The sequence below is a fragment of the Plectropomus leopardus genome, chromosome 17 (assembly GCF_008729295.1).
Source record: "Plectropomus leopardus isolate mb chromosome 17, YSFRI_Pleo_2.0, whole genome shotgun sequence".
Classification (NCBI taxonomy): domain Eukaryota; kingdom Metazoa; phylum Chordata; class Actinopteri; order Perciformes; family Serranidae; genus Plectropomus; species Plectropomus leopardus.
In genome coordinates, this window is record NC_056479.1 from 26,542,904 (window position 1) to 26,563,696 (window position 20,793).

The 20,793-nt window shown below is 37.4% G+C and overlaps 1 protein-coding gene across 4 annotated transcripts; it reads left to right on the forward strand.

The window, feature by feature from the left end:
* Positions 1 to 333: 333 nt before the first annotated feature.
* On the forward strand, positions 334 to 19,907 carry zmp:0000000896 (caspase recruitment domain-containing protein 10). Of its 4 annotated transcripts, none has more exons than XM_042505868.1 (24): positions 334 to 387; positions 5,550 to 5,792; positions 6,715 to 6,852; positions 7,618 to 7,804; positions 8,444 to 8,582; positions 9,920 to 10,135; positions 10,246 to 10,365; positions 10,482 to 10,607; positions 10,773 to 10,952; positions 11,045 to 11,149; positions 12,117 to 12,153; positions 12,280 to 12,317; positions 12,403 to 12,491; positions 12,599 to 12,645; positions 12,903 to 13,023; positions 14,128 to 14,305; positions 14,519 to 14,642; positions 14,787 to 15,027; positions 15,767 to 15,833; positions 15,947 to 16,049; positions 16,189 to 16,347; positions 17,012 to 17,124; positions 17,334 to 17,449; positions 18,734 to 19,907. In XM_042505868.1, the coding sequence occupies exons 1-24, from the start codon at positions 351 to 353 to the stop codon at positions 18,939 to 18,941; spliced, it is 3,132 nt and encodes a 1,043-aa protein (XP_042361802.1). In that variant the 5' UTR covers positions 334 to 350; the 3' UTR covers positions 18,942 to 19,907. The 4 variants fall into 4 exon arrangements, with proteins under 4 accessions (XP_042361802.1, XP_042361801.1, XP_042361803.1 ...); XM_042505867.1 differs by lacking the exon at positions 334 to 387 and adding an exon at positions 2,129 to 2,229 and having other exon boundaries at positions 5,490 to 5,792; XM_042505869.1 differs by lacking the exon at positions 334 to 387 and adding an exon at positions 2,129 to 2,229.
* Positions 19,908 to 20,793: the final 886 nt, after the last annotated feature.

Here is a 20,793-nt window from a genome sequence, read left to right on the forward strand (position 1 = left end):
TTTACTTAGGATTTAAACCTCTGAAACCTAAAAAAAAAAAGGTTTGATTTCTTTCAGAAACATGGGAATAAAACATAATGAGCAACTTGGCAAGAAATTGCCTGCAAACTGTGAAATATTAGGAAAAAGTAGAAAGGAAATTATCAGAAAATTAACTGGCTTTGTTATATTGTTCTATTCAAAACTTAATATGTAGGATTAGCGGCATCTAGCGGTAAGGTTGCAGAACTTAAAATTCTCTGTGGAGCGAGCGTGTACAATAACTACTAAAGTGGCCGATGCGAAAACGTGAACGGCCCTGTCTGAAGAAAGTGTGTGGTTTGTCCCTTCTAAGCTACTGTAGAAACATCATGGAGGAGGATGTGGAAAGAAAGATCTCATTTAAAGGTAACAAAAACGCGACAGTTCTTACTTTCAAGCGATTATAAGACGAATGAAAACACAGTTAGGAATATTATATTACATTTCTTTCTTTATCAATACCCCTAAATCCACTTGATATTTTCATACCCGGAATTTATCCACTCATGAGATGAAGAAGTTAAATTCCCTAAAAACAACAGCAAAGTAACAGCAAAACTACATTAACTGTTCAAAGGAAAACATGTATTACCAAATTCATCTGTAAGACTGAGAATATGATAATTATAAATCTCTCTGGGACCGTTTAAGAGGTTTAAAAGGTGTGTCATTGTGTTTTGGTTTCCTTTGGCAACGCTGGTGACTAACCCGCTCTGCTGCCACAAAGTCCTGCAGCACAAAGCTGTCTGTCTGTCTGCTGCAGATTTACGGGGTGAGACACTATTCTTTACTCCTCACTGCAGTAAAACACCTGTGACTACTGAGACATTCACAGTTCATGAGTCCTATTTTTATTAAGTCTTTGACCTACCTCTGTGATAAGCCTTCATGGCCAAAACTTACAATTTAAGAAACAGTCCTGAGAGTTTGGGGCTCAGGGACTGCTCTTTATTTGTCTTAGGAGGGGAGTAGCTTTTCAAAAGCTACAAATATTTTTATATATTATTTTTGTTTTTGTTTTTTTCTGACGTCCCTTTATAATGTGCTCGAGAACTATTTGAAATTTCAGTTTAATTCAGCTTTATTGTCATTTTGCTATGCATTTACAGGCAGAAAGGCCGTTTCTCTGAGACTTCAAGTGCAATAAATAAAATATATAACAACATTAAACTCCATAAACATCCTCACTGTCAACAAAAACAACCCTAAAACAAACACAGTCCCTAAAACTGTTAAAATAGTTAAAAAGTGCACAGTACAGATATAGATTACATATGCAATGTACAGTTATGGGAGTTAATATTATGGGAAACTCATGGATATTTCTCTTTTTAAAGTCTCTGGCTATGATAAATTGTGTAATTCTAATGATTTTCTTTTAAAATTGGTGATAAAATGAATATGAAATACATACATTTACATTTGTATGCCCCTCCTTTACACAAAATTAAAACATTAAGTCCCTCCCCAATGCTTAAAAACGAATTAACATGCCTTTCCCTTTGTGCACCATCCTCTCACCTCCCATAACTACCAAACAGTCCCTTAAAGCACCTGTGACTATCACAGTGACTCACTGTGATAGTCACAATGAGTCACTGTGATTTTCTTGAAGATATTTCTGTGACAAGCCCTTATGGAAAGATTCAAAAATTAAAATACAGCTCTGAGATGAAATAAAAATAATGATAATAATAATAATAATAATAATAATAATAATAATAATAATAATAATAATAATAATAATAATAATAATAATAATAAAAACAGTATTACAGCTCCAATGTAATGCGCTTTTAGGCGACAGGTTTGAGTGCACAATTATTGGTACAAAGCGCCATCTAGTGCTTAAAGACTCTATCATACAGACATTATCGATTTATTTGGCGCTTCCCTGCACAGTAAAAATTGAGAAGAAAGTTTTAATAGAGGAAATCCGCTGTGATGAGTTTATCAGTGGGACTTTTACCCAGTGGGACTTTTACCCCTGTTCTTCTCAGCTGCTGATTGGCTGGTTTTGGTTGACTGAGGGTGGAGGAGCTGAAGGTGTGCGTAAAGGAGGACGTCCAGTCAGGTGGCGCCCACACACTCTGACCTCACTGCTCAGTTTCACTGGCTCGTCTCCGGAGCTGGATGGGATGTAGAGGACTTGAATTCTGCGATTTTCTCCTTTTCAAAACACACTAAAGGAGGTTTAAGACATGAGTGGTGAGTAACACTAGCTGTGCTGTTTGCGATCATATTCGAGATGTGCCTCAGTGAAATGACTGGCAGCTGTTTTATTGGTCACACAGTCGTTATAAATAGGCGCTAAATTGCAGCAACGCTGTGCCATGGCTTTCATATTATCAGTGATAAGGTTCTCAGGTTTTTTCCTGTAACAACTGCTCCACAGGGGACACACAGAGCTACACATGTATGAGGATTGTACGTAATGTGGTAGATTGTTTGAGATGTAAGTTAAAAATGCAGTTTTTATACTTGAGCTTCAGGAAGTGTAGCAACTTAAAATGTAATAAAAGCTCATAGCAAACAATGTAGTACTTTAAATCACATTGCAACAAATTAGGTGTAATTAAAGTATATAATATAATAATTTAAATGTAATAAAATCTCAGACTGAAATAATTTTAATTTAGTAAAAGCTCATAATGTAATTGAATGCAATTAAACTCATAATGTAATAATGTTAATATAATTAAAGGTCATAGTGAAATGAATGAAATGCAATTAAAGCTCATTATGTAATAAATTTAAAAAGTAATAATTTTAATTTAGTAAAAGCTTGTGATGAAATTGAATGCAATTGTAACAATAGAACTGTAAGAGGGGCTTATACTGCAATAATGTAATTAAAGCTCATAATGTAATCAGTTAAATATATTATATATGTAATCAGTTAGATATATTATTATTATATTATATATATTGATAATAATAATATAATAATATAATATTATATATTATATGTTATAGTTAAATGCACCTAAAGCTCAGTGTAATAACTTAATTGAAATAAAAAGCTAATTGTTTCAACATTTAAATGTAATAAATACTTATTATGTAACCATATAAATGTAATTTAAGCTCACAATGTCATGAAATAAATGAAATAAAATATCATAATTTAACAATTTCAATGTAATAATAGCCCATAATGTAATTAAATGCAAGTAAAGCCTGACAGTGTAATCATTTAAATGCTAAAAGAATCATGTATTATGCATAATTTAAATTTTAGCCTAATAATAGCTCACAGTGTTTAAATATTGTATGTCAGGTTAGTCCTTCAATTTGTTTTCGACCACTTTGAGTGTAAGGAGGAGGCGATCGGTGGTAATCACATGAGAACAATGTCTCAGTGGAGGTGTTCATGGGTAATGACCGAGATTCCAGAGCATCCAGACCTGCCTCGACCTGCCCGTTCGCTCAGATGATCAGCTGCACAGAGCAGCAGGCGCCTGACGCTCATCAGTGGTAAATAACACTGAGGGTAAATACTTAAGGAGTCATTTTCATGCCCTTTAAAGGCCCTTATCTGAGAAAAGAGGGATGTCTTAACATTTCTTTGTTGAGGCTGATCAGCAGCCAGAAAACCCCAAAGCATTAAAGAAACTGGTGACCTGGACCTCTCTGTGATGATCAGTGCATTTGTTAAACCAACAGATGTGACACAGTGGGTTCAGCCTGTAGAATCAACACAGCTTTGTGTTTTTATAGTGCGCCTTGTTCAGCAGTTTCTCACTGGATTTGGAGGGCTGGTAAAAGTTTTCCCCTCTTGCATCACTGACATGGGTGGATTATCAGAGAAAAAGCCCTTGGGCACAGATATGCAAAAGACCACACTACCTCTCCTACACAGGAAAAAAGAAACAAACTTTGTGGTGGTTTTGCCTCATTTTGTTGCTGTTTTGCATCTCTTTGTAGTCATCATGCACCTTTTTTGTGGTTTGTTCTGTGGCTTTGCTGTAATTTTGTGTCATTTTGTGTTTCTTCTTTTAGGAAATTTTGTCTTTTATGGTCATTTCATGTCTTTTTTTTAAGGTAATTTTTGTGTGTCTTTGAGGCAGGGCTGGGAGATATGGAAAAAAGTCTTATCGCAGTAATTTTTTTCATATCAGTCAATATCGATATATATATCACGATGCACATCAAAACACTGTTTCTGTCAAGCTAAAAGGTTCCCTTTTACTCATAAGTGAGATATGAACAGGCATCACCAAATGGCGGACCTATTCAACTAAAATTCAAAGAGATCCAGTTACTACAGTGTCCTCCTAGCAAAGGTCCGAACCTCATACCTTAAATCAATCTCACGATGAATTGAACATTTTACTTCAGTTACGATAAATGAAGGATTATTTTGCTTTTTGTTCATTTTATTTTGTTATTATTAATATTAGATGTAGTCAGAAAATAACTTGCAGTCAGTGTGAGTAACTGTTTTTTTTTGTTTTGTTTTTTTTTTAACAAATTCCTGTTGTGGCAGAGTTATTAACTTTCTCCCATTGTCTCCTCCACTGTGTGAAGTGAATGGGACTGAGAAAGCTTTTGTCTGCAGTCCACTGATGTGTTTTTAGGTGTGCGTTATGAGTCACGTCAGTATTTTCATTCCAGCGCTCTGAGACACAGACCCATAAAATGTCCTCCTCATTTTAGTTTATGACCCTCGTAACAGCAGACTCGTTGCTCCACAGGGATTAAACTGCTGCTGTTAAATTAACTCCCACTGGGTGTAAAGTTAAGTTTTTGTTCATTCATGCAAACGTGTATTGGCTTTCAGCTATTCAAGCTGTCCTCTTTATGTGAGATTTAACACCATAACTGCTCTTCATGAGGGAAATGGTATTTTGTATGGAGTAAATCCCCCTCAGCATTCCTTGGTAGATTTCCAGTAAGGCGCTCCATGACTTTACTGTCCCGTGAAGCAGAAAACTCAGTCATGCATCCTAAAAATGACTTCTAATATACTGTTTGGCATTTATAAATAAATAAATATGTTTATTTTTACAGCACTTGAAAACCAATGTTACAAAGTGCTTTACACTTAAAAACACAAGAAACACAAAGGGAAAATCTTAAAATACAACACAAAAGAAAAATATAAAAACAACACATGGAGAAAATTTAAAGAGCAAAAAATACAAGCCAAAAGAAAAACATGGAAACATCTCATATCATGTAATGAATCTTATTTAAGAGGAATTTAAAAATATTTTGCATCAGATTCTGATGTCTTATCTTTGAGAAGCAGACGGACTGCAATTGTTTAGAAACAACAGTAGCAATATGCTGAAATGACCCACTTTTGATGGTTGAGAGCTGCAGAGATGCAGATAAGGGCTGTCAGACAAAAACAAATTTCAGTGGAATTTTCCTCCTCGTCTCCTCTTGTCTAGGGCTGGACCGTAGCAAAAACATTTCTGGACTCACTTAAATTTTGTCTTCTTGTCTCCGTCTATGCACAGTCCTTTTTACAGAGCTCACACTTCCCTGTAAACGACCTGTAAATGTCCGGTCCCCTGCAGGTGTCACAGTTTGGGCAGAGGACGGGGATATCGCCCAAGAGGAGGCGCGTTCTTCTCCCCCCTGGTCAGAGGAGCGCTGTGAGGAGCTCTGGGATCGGGTGGAGGGGGTACGGCACAAGCTGACGCGCATCCTCAACCCGGCCAAACTCACCCCATACCTGCGGCAGTGCAAGGTCATTGATGAGCAGGATGAAGACGAGGTGCTCAACTCTACACAGTACCCACTGCGCATCAGCAAGGCCGGTGAGAGGAGGATAAGTTCAATTAAAAACATCAGTGTATATTTGCTCTCTGCTATTTACTTAAGATTATGTTGTTATTTGATGTTACGTGAAAGACCATGCAGGTGGTGGTGCATATGTTACCTATCAGTACAATTATGCTCTTTTATATACTCCTTTAATCATAGTTTAAAGTCATGAAACTGCAGTTTGAGATCAACTTTCAGAAAATTAAACCTTGCTTGTGATACTCCACTACAGTTGAGGCAGTGATGTCATGAGGTATAAGCTTAAAACCTGAGAAAACTGCCTTAATATTTATTTTTTCAAAAACATGGGAAGAAGGCATGTAAAGACAGACAATTGGACAACATGCAATATGGTCTTTTCTAAGATCAGCCAATACAAATAGCTCCCTGGAAGACAAGAAACTTATCTGCAGTTGTACGACATGCTTTGGAAATAGGAGTAGTACAGTAAAACTTCCAAAGAAGAAATGTGTGTGATTGCGCAGTAGGTTGTCAGAGAGAAACAGATGTCTGAAGATAAATGTTGCAGTGAGAGAAACAGGCAGGAACTAAGGAGAGAGTAAGATGAAAGACGAGGCTGAGTAAAGGGGAGTGTAAGACAGACAGAACGAGGAGTGAAAGACGATAAAAGATGAAGATGTTGCAAGTAAAGACTGGATGATGACAAACACCTGAACTCCCAGTTCATATCGCTGTTGTCTCATTTCCAGTGAGTTAGCTCATGCTGGAGACACTCATTCATCACGCTTGTGTTTGAAATGCCGATGTAACTACAGCGTAAATGACACTCACATCAAAGAGAAAGCGTTTTGTGGTTTCAGCTTTGATAGTTTACGGTACCAGAATGCTTACGCTTGCTTGCACAGGTTTAACTCTACAGCTTTACAGACTTTTTAACCCCTTTTCATTACACAGGTCGCTTGCTGGACATTCTGCATGGTCAAGGCCAGCGAGGCCTTCAAGCCTTCATGGAGTCACTGGAGTTTTACCACCCAGACCAGTACACACAGCTGACGGGACAGCAGGCCACGCAGCGATGCTCCCTCATACTGGGTAAGCAGGGATTTCTCTGAATGGAGACAATGTTAGAGATGAGTTTGACTCAGTCCTTTAAGGGAAATTTGTGTATTTTTTAAGCGGGACCACATTTCCCCATGTTTTTGTAAGTGGCTAATATAGACAACCGGTTTTGAAACTGGTGCGGTATTAGGCGAGTGCTGCAGTGCTTGTTTATGTCACTGAGAGGCTTAGATTGTTACTGACAACATAATTATGGAAAGGATCCCTACAAAGACATAAAATAGTTTTCTGTGCCTTAATCTGTTCTGTTTGTCTCACTGACGGAAAGATCACATTGTCAGAATCAACTAAATGTGTTGCTGAGCACAAAATTCTTTGTTACTATGATGCTCAAGAGTATGGAAAGGAATGAAGGGAATTTTAAACAAGCAGAAGACATTTGAGACATTTGGCTCTAATGTTAGAGCCAGTATGAGGTACAAGGTACAAGTTAGATTTATTAGTCATTTTTTAAACGTATTTCAAGTGGTGGCAGGGTGAACACACTGTGGCTGGCAGTTTGGGAACTTCGGGAAAAAATCTTTGGACAAAAGTTCTCTCGGTAGATTTGGACCTTTACTTTCATAAAGAAAACAAAAGTTTTTAGTGAACACAGATGTTTATCAGTGTGAATGCTTGGACTAAGACACATATAAATACACCTGTCCCCCCTCCTGACACACACTCTATGCATGTGATCGTACCCTGTCCATTCAAGATATTAAGCATCTATAATCTCCGCCTGTCTTTACTCGCTAGATGAGGAGGGTCCGGAGGGTTTGACACAGTTCCTGCTCCTGGAGGTGCGTAAACTTCGAGAGCAGCTTCGAAACAGCCGCATGTGTGAGCGACGCCTGTCTCAGCGCTGCCGCATGGCAGAGGAGGAACGCAGCCGTGCTGAACGCAAAGCTCAGGAGTTACGTCAAGACAGACTGCAACTTGAGAGGTTTGTCTCACTTTGTAATTCCTCACTTAGCTACTTCAAGGCTGCATCCTGCTGTTCTGTTATCAGGCTGTGAATGAAAAATGATCCTTCTCCAACTCATGATAAGAGATGAGTCATGGATGAGTCTTTCACCGACTTTCATTGAACTGAGTAATTGTCTTGTTCAATAGCTTCAAAAGGGCAGTGAGAGGTAACATTGGGTTTCTACAGAGAGCTTATCAGCTTGTTATTGATATTTACAGGTTCAGTTTTTCACTTTTTTGGGCAAATATTTCCTTCAGTTTAGAGAATGAGATCCATTTAGAGTGGGAATCTATTTAGCCGTGGCAAATTTTTCTATAGGCGGGCACCAGAATTACCCACATATTTATTATTTAAAAAATACTTATATAAAAAATACTTAATTTAGCACAAGGAAAAACGCCATGGAACTTCTATGTTCTCAATAAAGTAATTATTATTCTTATTAATAATAATAATAATAATAATAATATTGTTGTTTGTTAGCTTACTGTCTTGTGGCAACTATGTCGGTCCGGCACTGAATCCAGGATTTAGTCACTTTGTTTAAATCGTGTTGCATTAAAATGAAAAGATAAAGTAAGAGAATATGTGCACTTTATGACTTGTGATCTCAAGGCTGCGGCAGGACTGGGAGTCGGCCAGCCGAGAGCTGGGCAAGCTGAAGGACAGGCACCTGGAGCAGGCTGTGAAGTACTCCAGGGCCCTGGAAGAGCAGGGCATGGCCTCCACCCGTGAGAGAGAGCTGCTGAGGCAGGTAAGTCGGCCAGGAGCCACATAAGTAAAAACAAAAACTGTACTGCTTCTTAAGGTGGTCTTAATTAACCTCAGATGGGTTTAAGAGAGTGTATGTTTTGTTAACCTTAGTCAGGTTTTAAAATCAAACAGGAGTTACCTAACACAAAAGGTCCTTCACCGAGAAAGAGGATGAGTCATTCCCTTTCTACCACCACATTCCTCAGACTATCGTGCCTCTAAAACAGCTGTCACAGCTGTATTCCTGCTGCACAAAGCGTGAATTTGCTAATGACAGTGATCGTCTCATTACAAGTCTGTTTCCCCCCGTTGCTCTAAACTGAAAAGTGCTTTGTTTGGACCAGAAGATGCAAAGATGTAGAGGCAGGTTGTGCTATTTTAAGTTTCAAGAGATTTAGGGCAAGATTTTTTTTGTTATGGATGGTGAGATAAGCCAGCAGACTATGGCACCCAAGGGAGTCCAAGTGAAACTGCTGAAGCTCGCATGCAGCTGCAACCAGAGAACTGAAGTGAGCAATCCAAAACAACTGTGTAGATATTATAAGCCTCCCTTTTAATGAGTTTGTGTCCTGCCACAACATGTCGATCATACCACTGTGGTATCAGCCACTTTGTTGTGAATACCTGGGAATATTTGTGGTTATATAACCCTTAAAAGATGGTTATGGTTAATGACCCACTGCATTATTTGCACAAAAGCCTTGTTATCTCGTGTAGTGGGCATGCCAATATAGGAATGTCAAAGGTAAAATAAACATGTTTAGTTACCTTTAATTTATCCTTAACTCGTCGAAAGATAATATGTGTTTGCACCACATCTTTTTTTAACAGTCCAACATTAACAGCTTATTGTTAGTTATAGTACAAATTGGGGCGCCTGGTATAGAGGCTGTTTCCTCGCCACAGCGACTGCAGGTTCGATTCCAGCTTCGGCCCTTTGCTGCATGTCATCCATGTCAAAGGGTGCACGCTTCTTCTGCACAGTAAGACAGGTGGCGGGTGTAGTTTACTACAAAGAAAATAGTTCCTACATGACACTGCTCACTACAAGGTCTGTGGATTATCTTGAGTGACCAGGTCATAATATCTAGAAAGAGGCATCGCTCTTAACGTTGTGAAATCTATTTTTTGGCACTTTGAGAACCACAAGTTGAGTGTTGTCTAGTTCTGTTGTATTGGAGAGAAGGCAAACATCTCTACAGCTGGTAGCACACACCAGAACAATATAAACTGATAAGCATTTAAACATGTTTTACAACAGCATAACTAATACCTGGTGTGGAAAATGAAAAGCCTATATTTAAAAAAAAATGGATGTTTTGCTTTTTCTCTGTACAGGTAGAGGAGCTGAAGTCCAGGTTGGCCGAGACAGAAAAACAAACAATCAATACTCCAGGGAATACCACGCCAGCAAAACGGAACAGTTTGCTCTCTAATGGAGTAAATGATTCTCCGCCTGCTTTACCAGAAAAGCCGTTGCATCGTATTCACATTAAGAAAGCCGAGAATATAGAAGCTCAGATGAAGGTCTCAGCTCCCACCAGTGGAACCGTAGTATGTCTACAATGTTTATCATTTGAAAGCAAATGTTCTTTCTCTTTTTGTGTCTGAATCAACTGCGCTGCTTTGTCCTCATAGTTTTTTCCCTCAAAATTTTCCTTCAGGCTCTGATGGATATCTTGCAGCAGGACCGCAGGGAGGCTGCAGAGCAGAGGCAGGAGCTCTGTGATATCATCACCAGACTACAGGGGGAGCTACAGAGCACTGAGGAAAACTGGGAGAAGGTGAACAGTTGTCAAAAATGAGCTTAATGATGAGAAGACTGATTCTTTTCACTTTACGGGTTTCTTTGTGTTTTATGTCTTTGGGTAGCAGTTATAATGATGAACTGTGTTTGCAGCTGGAGTCGCAGTGCGAGCAGCTGCAGCTAAAGGTCAGAACTCTCCAGCTGGACTGGGAGACTGAGCAGAAGAGGAGTGTGTCCTATTTCAACCAGATCATGGAACTGGAAAAGGAGCGAGACCAGGTCAGTGAAAATGGTGGGCCAACACAGTCTAATATGAACTTACAGAGTGCATCGAGGCACATTTGTAATTAGATGTGTTGTAGTTTAATTAAGGTAACTTAGCATCCCTGGCTGACAGTTTTTACACCATGCAAACTTCTCTTTCTTTTTCCATCTTTTCACCAGGCTCTGCGCAGTCGAGACAGCCTGCAGCTGGAGTACACAGACTGTCTGCTGGATAAGAACCGTCTGCGTAAACGCATTGCAGAGCTGCAGGCCAACCTGGAGCAGCTGGAGAGGGAGCAAGAGAGAGAAAGGGAGAGGGGCCGCGAGCAGATGGAGCAGAGCAGCACCTGTCTGCACTGTGTGAGCTAATATAAGAAGTTATGAATACAGCACTGTCTGTCCCACTGCAACCACAAAATATTTTATATTATCCTCTGCATTTGCTCCCCAAGTCTCACCTGTCCCTGTGCAGCGAGGACCAGTGCTACGGCCCCTGCTGTTCCCTCGGCCTGGACCTCAAACCTCAGGCCAATAGCACTCGCCCGCTGCTACGAAAGGTCAGGCTTGGCTACCACTACCACTGTTTTACTCACATTCACAATAGAACAGTACACTGTAAAATCTGATGAGCTGATTTTACTTAAAAAAAAAAAACAAATTAGGAAACCGACTGCCTTGGAAAATGTAAGTAAATATAAATAATAAGCGTAATTTATGTATACTTTATATCTAATTGTTAAGTTTAAGTGTAATTGTTTGTTATCTTTACTTGATTTTGTGTAGGTGTTGCAAATTGAAAATGACGAGTTAAATAAAACAATATGTCTAGGTTTTAGCAACTTTAATAAACCAAGTTTATCATATATATCATATCTGTATTCTGCTGGTTGCAAACTAATCAGTTATATTTGTATTTTCTTTAACATGCTGACAGAACAGAACTTGCAGATCTCCTAATTTCATCATTGGCAAAATTATCTTTTTACGATCAAGTCAGACTAACTTGCTTTACTGAAGTTGCCAACTTCATTTCACTCATCACTTTTAAGTTGCAACAACTTCGCAAAGTAAAGCTACAACTAATTCTGAGTAAGTTAACAGTAAGATATAAAGTAAAGATAAATTAAAATTATACTTTCCTCACTTTTTCAAGGCAGTCATGTTCCTATATTACTGTAAGATCAACTTGTCAGATTTTACAGAGTAGAATAACAGTCACCCCAGTCATGATTTAAATCAGAATTAGTAAAAACCTGGTGCTGTTTTTGTTGTGTAACTACTTCTTTGTGCACTGTAAGAGATCATTTTCATCTTGTTATGGACATGTTTTCTCATGTTGTTGTAGCTGTATGTGAGGAATGTAGCTTTTGGAATGCAAAGAACATTTCTGCAACTTGTCTTATATCTTATTATTGTCTTAAGTCTGAGATGCTGTAAATTCTTATGCAATGTGTAGCCTGTTAGTACCTGCACAATACCTCTGACTAGGTCATCATATATTTACTCATCTTTTCTGTACTACAGACGCACTCTAGTGGTCAAGCTAATGAAAACTCAGGGGGTAAGTTGTGTGCACTGACACCTGGAAAATGATTCTCAGATTTTGCACAGTAGAATACTTGTGCTTATGTACTTTATTTACTACACATGCTTTATTTGTTAAAATACTCTTTCTGCTCCTTCACAGATTCTCATTCCAACTCCGAGGAGAATCTCCTTTCATCAGTGAGTATCACAGCAAAGACCGAACAAATGAGAGAAAGAATTAGAGTCAGAATCAGTGTATTCATATTTATTTCTCTGCCCACAGACAGAAGACAATGAAAAAGAAATAAATCGTCTCTCCACATTCCCCTTCCCGCCATGTATGAACTCTATCAACCGCAGATTCAACACAGAGTGAGTAAATTAGCCCCAAGTAACGTTACACATTTTCAGTCTGTTTTTGGTAGTTTCTTCACCTTTGTGTCATTTTCATCAATATTCATTTTTTCTGCTCTGCAAAGGTTCGACTTGGAATCGTGGGGCAGTGATGAGAACGATAACATTACAGGTATATTTGATTCTGTCGGGTTTTGCATGAACAGTCATCAGTCTTTTTTGCGAACGAAATAAGGTTGTGCTAAATTTTTACAGTTTTCTGAGTGTTTTCTTATTGTTTTAACCGTTAATTAAACATCAGGGAAATAAGTCGTTCAGAACATGCTGGAAACAAATTAAAGAATGCAGTTACTCCAGTTCTGGTTTTCATTCTTTTGCACGTATATAATCATTGTGAGCCCAAGTTATGAGGCTCTCTGGTGTTTTCAGGTGAGCAGAGTGAACCCTCTCTGTGGGATTCCTGTAACTCCTTACACTCTCATCTCTTCCCCCCTGACTTGGTTAACCTGCCTGCAGTCTCTTCACACCAACCCAATCCCAGTGTTCCCAGGTACAAACTTTAATGAGGGTCACGAAATATATTGCTAAAGCATTGATATATGTGGTTGTTCTTTACCTAACAGCCAATAATGTCACTTATACACAGCTTGCTGCAGCATCTAATACTTTCATAGAGAAGATAATGTTTATGCAGCTGAAAGTCCTGATTTGCAATCTACACTATAAAACATCTGAGGGAATTTATTTGACTTTTTCTACTTCAAATAATCTAATTGTGTCGGTACATATCATTAGTACAGTTCCTTTTGTCTTAGATGTCTTAAATGTTGTTGTTCTTCACCATATAAGAAAAAAACACATTGTGTGCATAAAAATTTAAGTGGGTAACAGGACAGATATGACTAATCACGTTCAAGCATCCACATATATAAAACATAACCATAATTGAAAAGAGACAATACAAAATACCTACACAATAATTTTATATTTCTGTTAATATATATAAAGTATATGGTTTTTCACATAACAATAATACACTATAGATTTTAACAGATTAAAGATAAGCCCAGTTCATAGAATATTTGTGTAGTTATATAGAGGATGAATTTAATAGCTCCTTTTCCGACCTGTTAGTAAGAGGTACTTTAAAGGGGGAAATCAATTATTTTTAAGGCGTTTTAAACTAAATTAAAAGTGCCATTTTTTTTTGTAACAATGTTTCGTTCTCATTGATTCTGTGAGTTACCTTTGTCCACACTATAGTATAATCTTTACTGTTTTAGCCCTTGTTTACCTTGGGAGGTTCCAATTTTTTTATTGTCTTGTTATCTGCTTGAGCACTGTAATTTCTAAGAAGCAAAGTTACGTTTACAGATTTAATTTGTTCATGGAAGCCTCAATATGCATCGAAATTTTTTTTTCTAGAAGATACAGAAATAAGTGATTTACATCTCATTAAACATTAAGAACTTGGTCACACTGACAACGAAATGTGAATATATAATTCATCGAGTACATAGCAAGTATAAACGTTAACTTTTTATTATATAAAGTGAAAAAACTTTTGAAGTTGTACTGCTCTCTGCTAAATATTTTCAGAATGTACATGTCACACTATCCATATCTATTGCTGCCCATTCTTGCCTTCCCTTAGGATACCCTCCCGCTCCCCATCCTCAAGCCCCCCCATCTCACCAAAGCACGGGAGAGCAAGTCTAGCTGACGATATCACGATAGTAGGAGGAAACCAAACAGGGATCTTTGTCCGCCATGTTAAAGCCGGTTCCCCAGCTGAACAGTGTGGACTGAAGGAGGGCACTGAGCTGCTGGAGGTGTGTGTCTGTATGGCAAATAAATCATGTGGAGGACTCTGTGTATATGCATATGTCAAAAAGAGAATGTGTGCTTCAGCCTGTGCTTATTTTTGTAGATGTGTGACTTTTTGCAGGCTCCTTGATTGCAAGATTTGTAAATGAAAAAAAGGAGAGAAAAATTAACGTATTAAGCTGTAACTTAAAATGCTGTTTTCTCTTTATGTTGTTTAGCTGGAGCGTGTCCTGTTTGGTGGGGGCAGCGTGCTGCTGGGCCAGTGCACTGCTGAGGTAGCCCATTTTTCTCTGCAGTGGTGGACCGAGCCTTCAGCACTCAAACATAAGAGCAACCCAGAGGGTGAGTCACTTTTCTCACACATTTTAAATATTAATGTTAAGCAGTGTGTTCTGGAAACCTCCCCACGATACACAAAGCCTCCTGTTTATTCATGTCTCAGAGAGGTGAGACTAAGCTGTCCCCTCTCCTGCTCCCTGTCCTCAGCATACTCCAAGCTGTGCTCCCAGCTCTCATCGCCTACTTTTATGGGCGCTGACTCCTTCTATGTGCGTGTTAATCTCAACATGGAGCCTCGGGGTGACCCGCCGTCTCTGGGTGTGTCATGTGATGACATTATACATGTCACAGACACAAGGTACAATGGAAAATATCATTGGAGCTGTTCCCTGGTGGACCCACTCACAGCTAAGCCTCTGCAGAGAGGAACCATGCCCAACTACAACAGGTACGCCTCTCAGACCCTCATTTGACTACTTTATTATTTAAGGTCTCATTCTGATTCTGAAAGAAAGGACTTTTTTTTTTAAAGTGGCTTTAAAAGATCAATATTATAGAATGTAGTATGTCAAAAGGAAGCTAGTTAGTACCATATTTGGGTGTATAGGGGGAAAAATTTAACTAATATATACCGCCATTAAACTTACATTAGGAAAATTGTTTTTTTTATTACAATTTTTAATGCAAAAGGTTATAGAAATCAGGCTAGACATGATTTATAAACAAACCTTTCTGTAAACATCTTCAAAATATAGGTAGGAATTAGGTTTGGTATGTAGAAGCTCAGAGTATGAGAAAAAATCATTTGAGAAAATGGTCCTTCAATGTATGTGTTGTAAAATTCAATGCATTTTTTAGACAAAAACTGGCATCACCATGAAACTTTCACAGTTGTTTATTGGTATTAATAAAATTAATTTATTGTTTTTAAAGTGAAAATGTATGTCTAAATATGCAAGCAATGCGTTATCTAATTCAACATGTGCATTTTGTAAGAAACTTGACCCAAGTTAACACCTAAATGTGTATTTTTGATGGGTTTTTTTCCCACTAGTTTGAAAGAAGACATTTTATGGAATCAAAATAGCCCAAAAACTAAAATTCATGAAAAACACTGTTTGCACCTGTAGTGTCTCTCCTTAACAGAGTTTGGAGTGTAAATAACAAATAAATATTTTCTATCTTAGGGCCCAACAGCTGTTACTCGTCAGGCTACGAAAAATGGCCCTGGAGCAAAAGGACTTCAAGAGGAAGGTAACTCTGCTCATATCAAAATGACATAAACAGAAGGCTAAGTTTGTGCTTAACCAAATGCATCTAGGAACTGGTGACACAACTATTTAATAACATTTTTTTCCTACATGTAGTTCTTAAGGAAAGCATCTGGGCGTGTACGGTTGGTAAAAGCAGTGGACCCCAGTTGCCGTGGGTTTGGTTCCACACAGCAGGTCCTTTACACACTCAGCAAACGTAAGATCCCGACATAATGTTAATGCAATGCAACACTAAATCTGTGTGATGATCTATGTGATAAATCACATTTCAGTTTTCTTTGACAGTCCATGTAGATGTGCGCTTGCATTAATGTGACCCTCGTGTGTCCCCTCAGGTCACGAGGAGCACTTGATCCCATACAGTTTAGTGCACCCGGTGCAGGTGCAGACTAAGCGGCCGGTCATCTTCTCCCCGTCTCTCCTCTCACGTGGTCTCATAGAGAGGTTGCTGCAACCAGCAGAGTCTGGTTTGAAGTTCAACACCTGCCCAGCAGGTACACACACTTTTTCACACACACAACGCCCCAAACACTGATGAACTCAGTGAACAAAAATGGCTGATGATTCTTTGTTTGACCATGACATGATACACCACAGTTAAGTCAGATATATTTATGATGCAGCTGAAGCTAGATGTTTCAGGGAATATGTGATTTTAAAATCCTGTGATCCAAGATGTCATGACAAATAAGTACAATACAAATGTGAAATGTTGCATTTTGTAGTTGGTGGTTGCAAAACAAATTTTGTTTTAGCTCAGCTTCTTTTACAGTAAAATGTAGTTGTACATTTCAAAATGTTCAGTGATAGAAACTGTACTCGTCAGTGTGATGTATGATTTCCCTTGTTGATTTAATAGCTGGGATTGAGGCATTTTATTTGATTTTGAGGGTAAAAGAAGTAACGCGATAGGATGGTAACTACAAATACATCATGCAGGTTGGACTCAAGAGCCTGCCCACTCCGGATGCAAGTTATCAATAAACAAAAAATGTGTGCAAAGTACAAATGGCAAAAAAAACTTTCATAAGTGAAAAACTGTAGAAGATGTTAACTAAAAATTAGGTCCTTTGTTGATAGGCATTGTTTAAATTCACAAAATCATCTGCTGGCCTACCATCTGAGTCTCTATTTTCCTCTCTTTCCTGTGATGTGCAGAGCCAATCCAGGCTTCAGAGAGGCGAGACAAGAGAGTGTTCCTGTTGGATTCCTGCAGTCCAGAGCAGGCTCTGGGCATACGGCTGGAGACAATACAGGATGTCATCAGCCAGGTAATGCAAAAAAACAAATCTTTCTTGAAACCAGGCGGCAGGCCAGAAGGCAGGCACAAACATGTAAACAGGAGAAGTAAGGATATTTGTGGGTGAAATCAATAACCAATCATAGCTAAAGCCTATATCACCTGTTGTTTTTGGAAAGAGAAGATGTTTGTGGTGATTTTAATGAGCGCACATTGTCTCAACCTTTATTTATGCCCCAGGACAAACACTGTCTGCTGGAGCTGGGGCTACCCAGTGTTGAGGGCTTATTGAGACAAGGGATTTACCCTATCGTCATCTATATTCGCCCGAAGAGCAAAAAGCACAAGAAGCTAAGGTAAAGACGTGTTCCTCTGGTTTGCAAATACAGTCAATTTAGTACTACAGTAAGAACACATCAGATCACAGCAGCATTGGGTGTCTGCAGGTCCTTAAAAAGTCAATAAATGTCCTAAATTCAATTTTACTATTATTATAATAATAACTGTATTTATATAGCACATTTTAAAACAAAGTCTCCAAAGTGCTTTGACAAACAAGGCAAAGCAGAAATGGGATACACAGATGGTGATACAACAACAGAAAGACAAACAGTCCAACATAACACAAGCAAGACAAAACAAGGGTAGAGTTAGGATAAAATCAAAAACAGTGGACAAATAACGCAAGATGCAAGATGACAGTGTAAAATAACAAAAGAAATAGACCAAAAACAACAACAACAGAGGCAATAAAAGCAGTAAAACCACAAATAAAATAAAATAAATAAAACATAAATTAAAAAAGTAAAAGAAATATAAAGAATGTGTCACATAAAAGAAAATTTATAAAACGAGGTTTTAAAAGTCATAAAATAGTCTTAAATTTGAATTTGGGAGGTATTTTATCCATCTTTTAATATATTTTTGCCATATTGAGTCAAGCTCTTCTGCATAAAAAGTCCACATTACTGATGTTAAAAATCTTTTAACCTGCCTCAGAACTGAATACTGTCTTTTTACCATATATATATACTTACCTATTTGCAAAATGTGGAATAGTCCAACTTATTCAAATAACCATATTCCCATGTGAAACCAACCTCTGCACAGGACCACAAATTATAACCTTTAAACTTAATTAAAGGTTTAGAGGTTGATTTTTTTCTTTAAAGAGGTCTTAAAAAGCTTTAAATTCATTAAATTTGTAACACCATCCCACTTTCTGCTTTTCCCCTCTCCTCCTTTTAGCCTTAGCATTTTGAGAAAAATTTCTTCTTAAAGATATTGTAAAATTCCATACATTTTTAGACGAAAAAATAAGACCCCACAGGTGAATATGGTCGAAATTTAAACTGATATCGCCATGAAACTTCCCCAGTTGATTACTTATATTGAGACAATCATTTTTTGTATCTCAAATTTTTGAAAATGTCTGTCTAAATACGCAATTGAGGTATTAAATAATTCAGTATGTGCTTTTTTGCATACATTTCCATGGCAGAAATCTGAACTAAAATAAAAACGTATGGGTGGTAAATAAACGTTTTACTCCTCATGTAGTGTGATGTGCAAAAAGTCTTATTTTGGCTGATATTTTTTGCTCTAATGTGCTGCATATGACCTTACAATACTTGAAACAGGAAGTTTTTTCCTCGGTGTGGAGAGGACAGCGTCATGGAGGAGGTGTGCCAGGCCGAGGAGCTGCAGCTGGAGACACTACCCCTGCTCTACTACACCCTGGAGCCCAGCACCTGGAGCTGCACTGATGAGCTGCTGGCAGCCATAAGCAACGCCATCCAGAGCCAGCAGAGGGCGGTGGCGTGGATCGAACTGGACAGGTTGCAGTAGAGGAGAGAAACTGAAAATGTATATTCACAAAGAACACTAGATTCTGCTGTCTTTAAATAAGGATCTATAGAGGATTTAGATGCAGTGTTGAATCATCCTACTACTAAGTGAGTTGACAAAGATCAATTTGGGAATTACTTGTAATTTCAAAAGACACTTAGCTCTATGTACATGCATGCAAAGATAAATGTCATACTTATGTCCTATATAGCCAAGCTGGACTTGCTAAAATGGGCGGATAGTGAAAACATTTACATTAACCCACACAAGAAATGTCACATGACCTACTGGTTTACCTGTTTTTATTAACAAGAATTATGTCATGTTACTGTTTTCCATTCAAACTAAGTTTTATTGAATAACTGTACTTTGAATATATTTCTCATGGGATCACACATTTTAAAGGTATTTGAATCACTGGTCATACATGAGTATAAATGTAAGCTGTGAGGTCACAAAGAGGGGTGAAAGGTATCTAGATATTTTTTTTATGGCTGCATATGACAGAGTCAGCAAGTCTTTATTTACACTACATTGTACAACAGCATGGAGGGGAAAAATGACTATCAATAGATGTATAAATACATAAGTAAATACCTAAATAAATTTTGTAACATATGTTGAATTAATTTATGTTCAATTAAAGCAAGAGATAAAGGATAAGTGCATAAATAAAAATAAAAAAGTTAATAAATAAAATGAACAGAAATAAATATAAACTAAAATGTATTTTGGCATTTTTGGACAACTACATTTCTTATGTATGTTAAGGGGTTTGGTGGTCCTAATCTCAGCATTTATTATTTCCATCTTCATTTTGTTCTTTTATTTATTTATTTCTGAATATATTTATACGTCTATTCATTGATTGATACTTAAGTGACTTTTAGCCCTCCATGTAACAGAGGCTGCATCAGTATGACAAAATTATCTTGTTTTTGTATCTGCCATTTATTTTCTTGTGTAACCACTTTCCAAAATAAATGTTATACAATAGATTTGATCTATTGATTTCTTCATTCATTTTTTGAATATTACACCAGTGTTCATTTAGACATTAATGCTGTAGCTAGATTCAATGAGGAATTTTTACAAATAATCTCTAGGACAACTATAATTGAGTTAAAGAAACAGAAAAGAAAAATAAATTGTTTTTCATTCATTTATATAATGTTATGGAATACACAGCTAAAACATGGAAAAAGACTCACTGTGTCAATATACTGCTTTAAAATTGCAGTTCAAGGAAAGAATCATTTATAAAGCCACTTCCAAGCTTCAAAGGTTTGTTTTTTTGTTTTCTGCCATTTTATTTAACAAAAAAAATTTACAAAGTAAGTCAGGTAAAAAAGAACACAAACATACAGGTAACTGACATTCTACAAAGAGCATAAATAATACTAATAAAAATAAACCATAATATCTATACATAAATCAATAAAAATCGTAAAATAAGAAGGAGAATGGACATGGACAGAAACAATAGCAAATGAAAAAAAACCCTCTTTCTGTCTTTTCTTGATTGATTTAAACTCAACACTTTCCTCTCTTAATCTTATAAATAAAAACAAAAAAGTTTTTTTTAGATTATTTGAGTGATTTTATACAAAAATATATATAGAATATTCCATGTGCAACATATTTACATTGTTATTTAGAAAAAGAAAAAAGTGCAGAAGATAGAAATAATAATAATACTAAGAAGAAGAAGAAGAAGAAGAAGAAGAGGAAGAAAAAAAGAAGTGCTTCAAATCAGTGCAACACCATACATTAATCCCTGTAAACACCTGGTGACTGTCAACCCCCCGTTTTGCCCATGTATCTACAAAAAAAATCTTTAACTCTGTTTTTA

Bases quoted from the DNA above. Each gene is read 5' to 3' on its own strand.
- zmp:0000000896 (XM_042505867.1), top strand. The intron at 10,136-10,245 runs GTATGTCTACAA...ATTTTCCTTCAG, and splicing joins CTCCCACCAGTGGAACCGTA to GCTCTGATGGATATCTTGCA. The intron at 12,318-12,402 runs GTGAGTATCACA...CTCTGCCCACAG, and splicing joins AGGAGAATCTCCTTTCATCA to ACAGAAGACAATGAAAAAGA.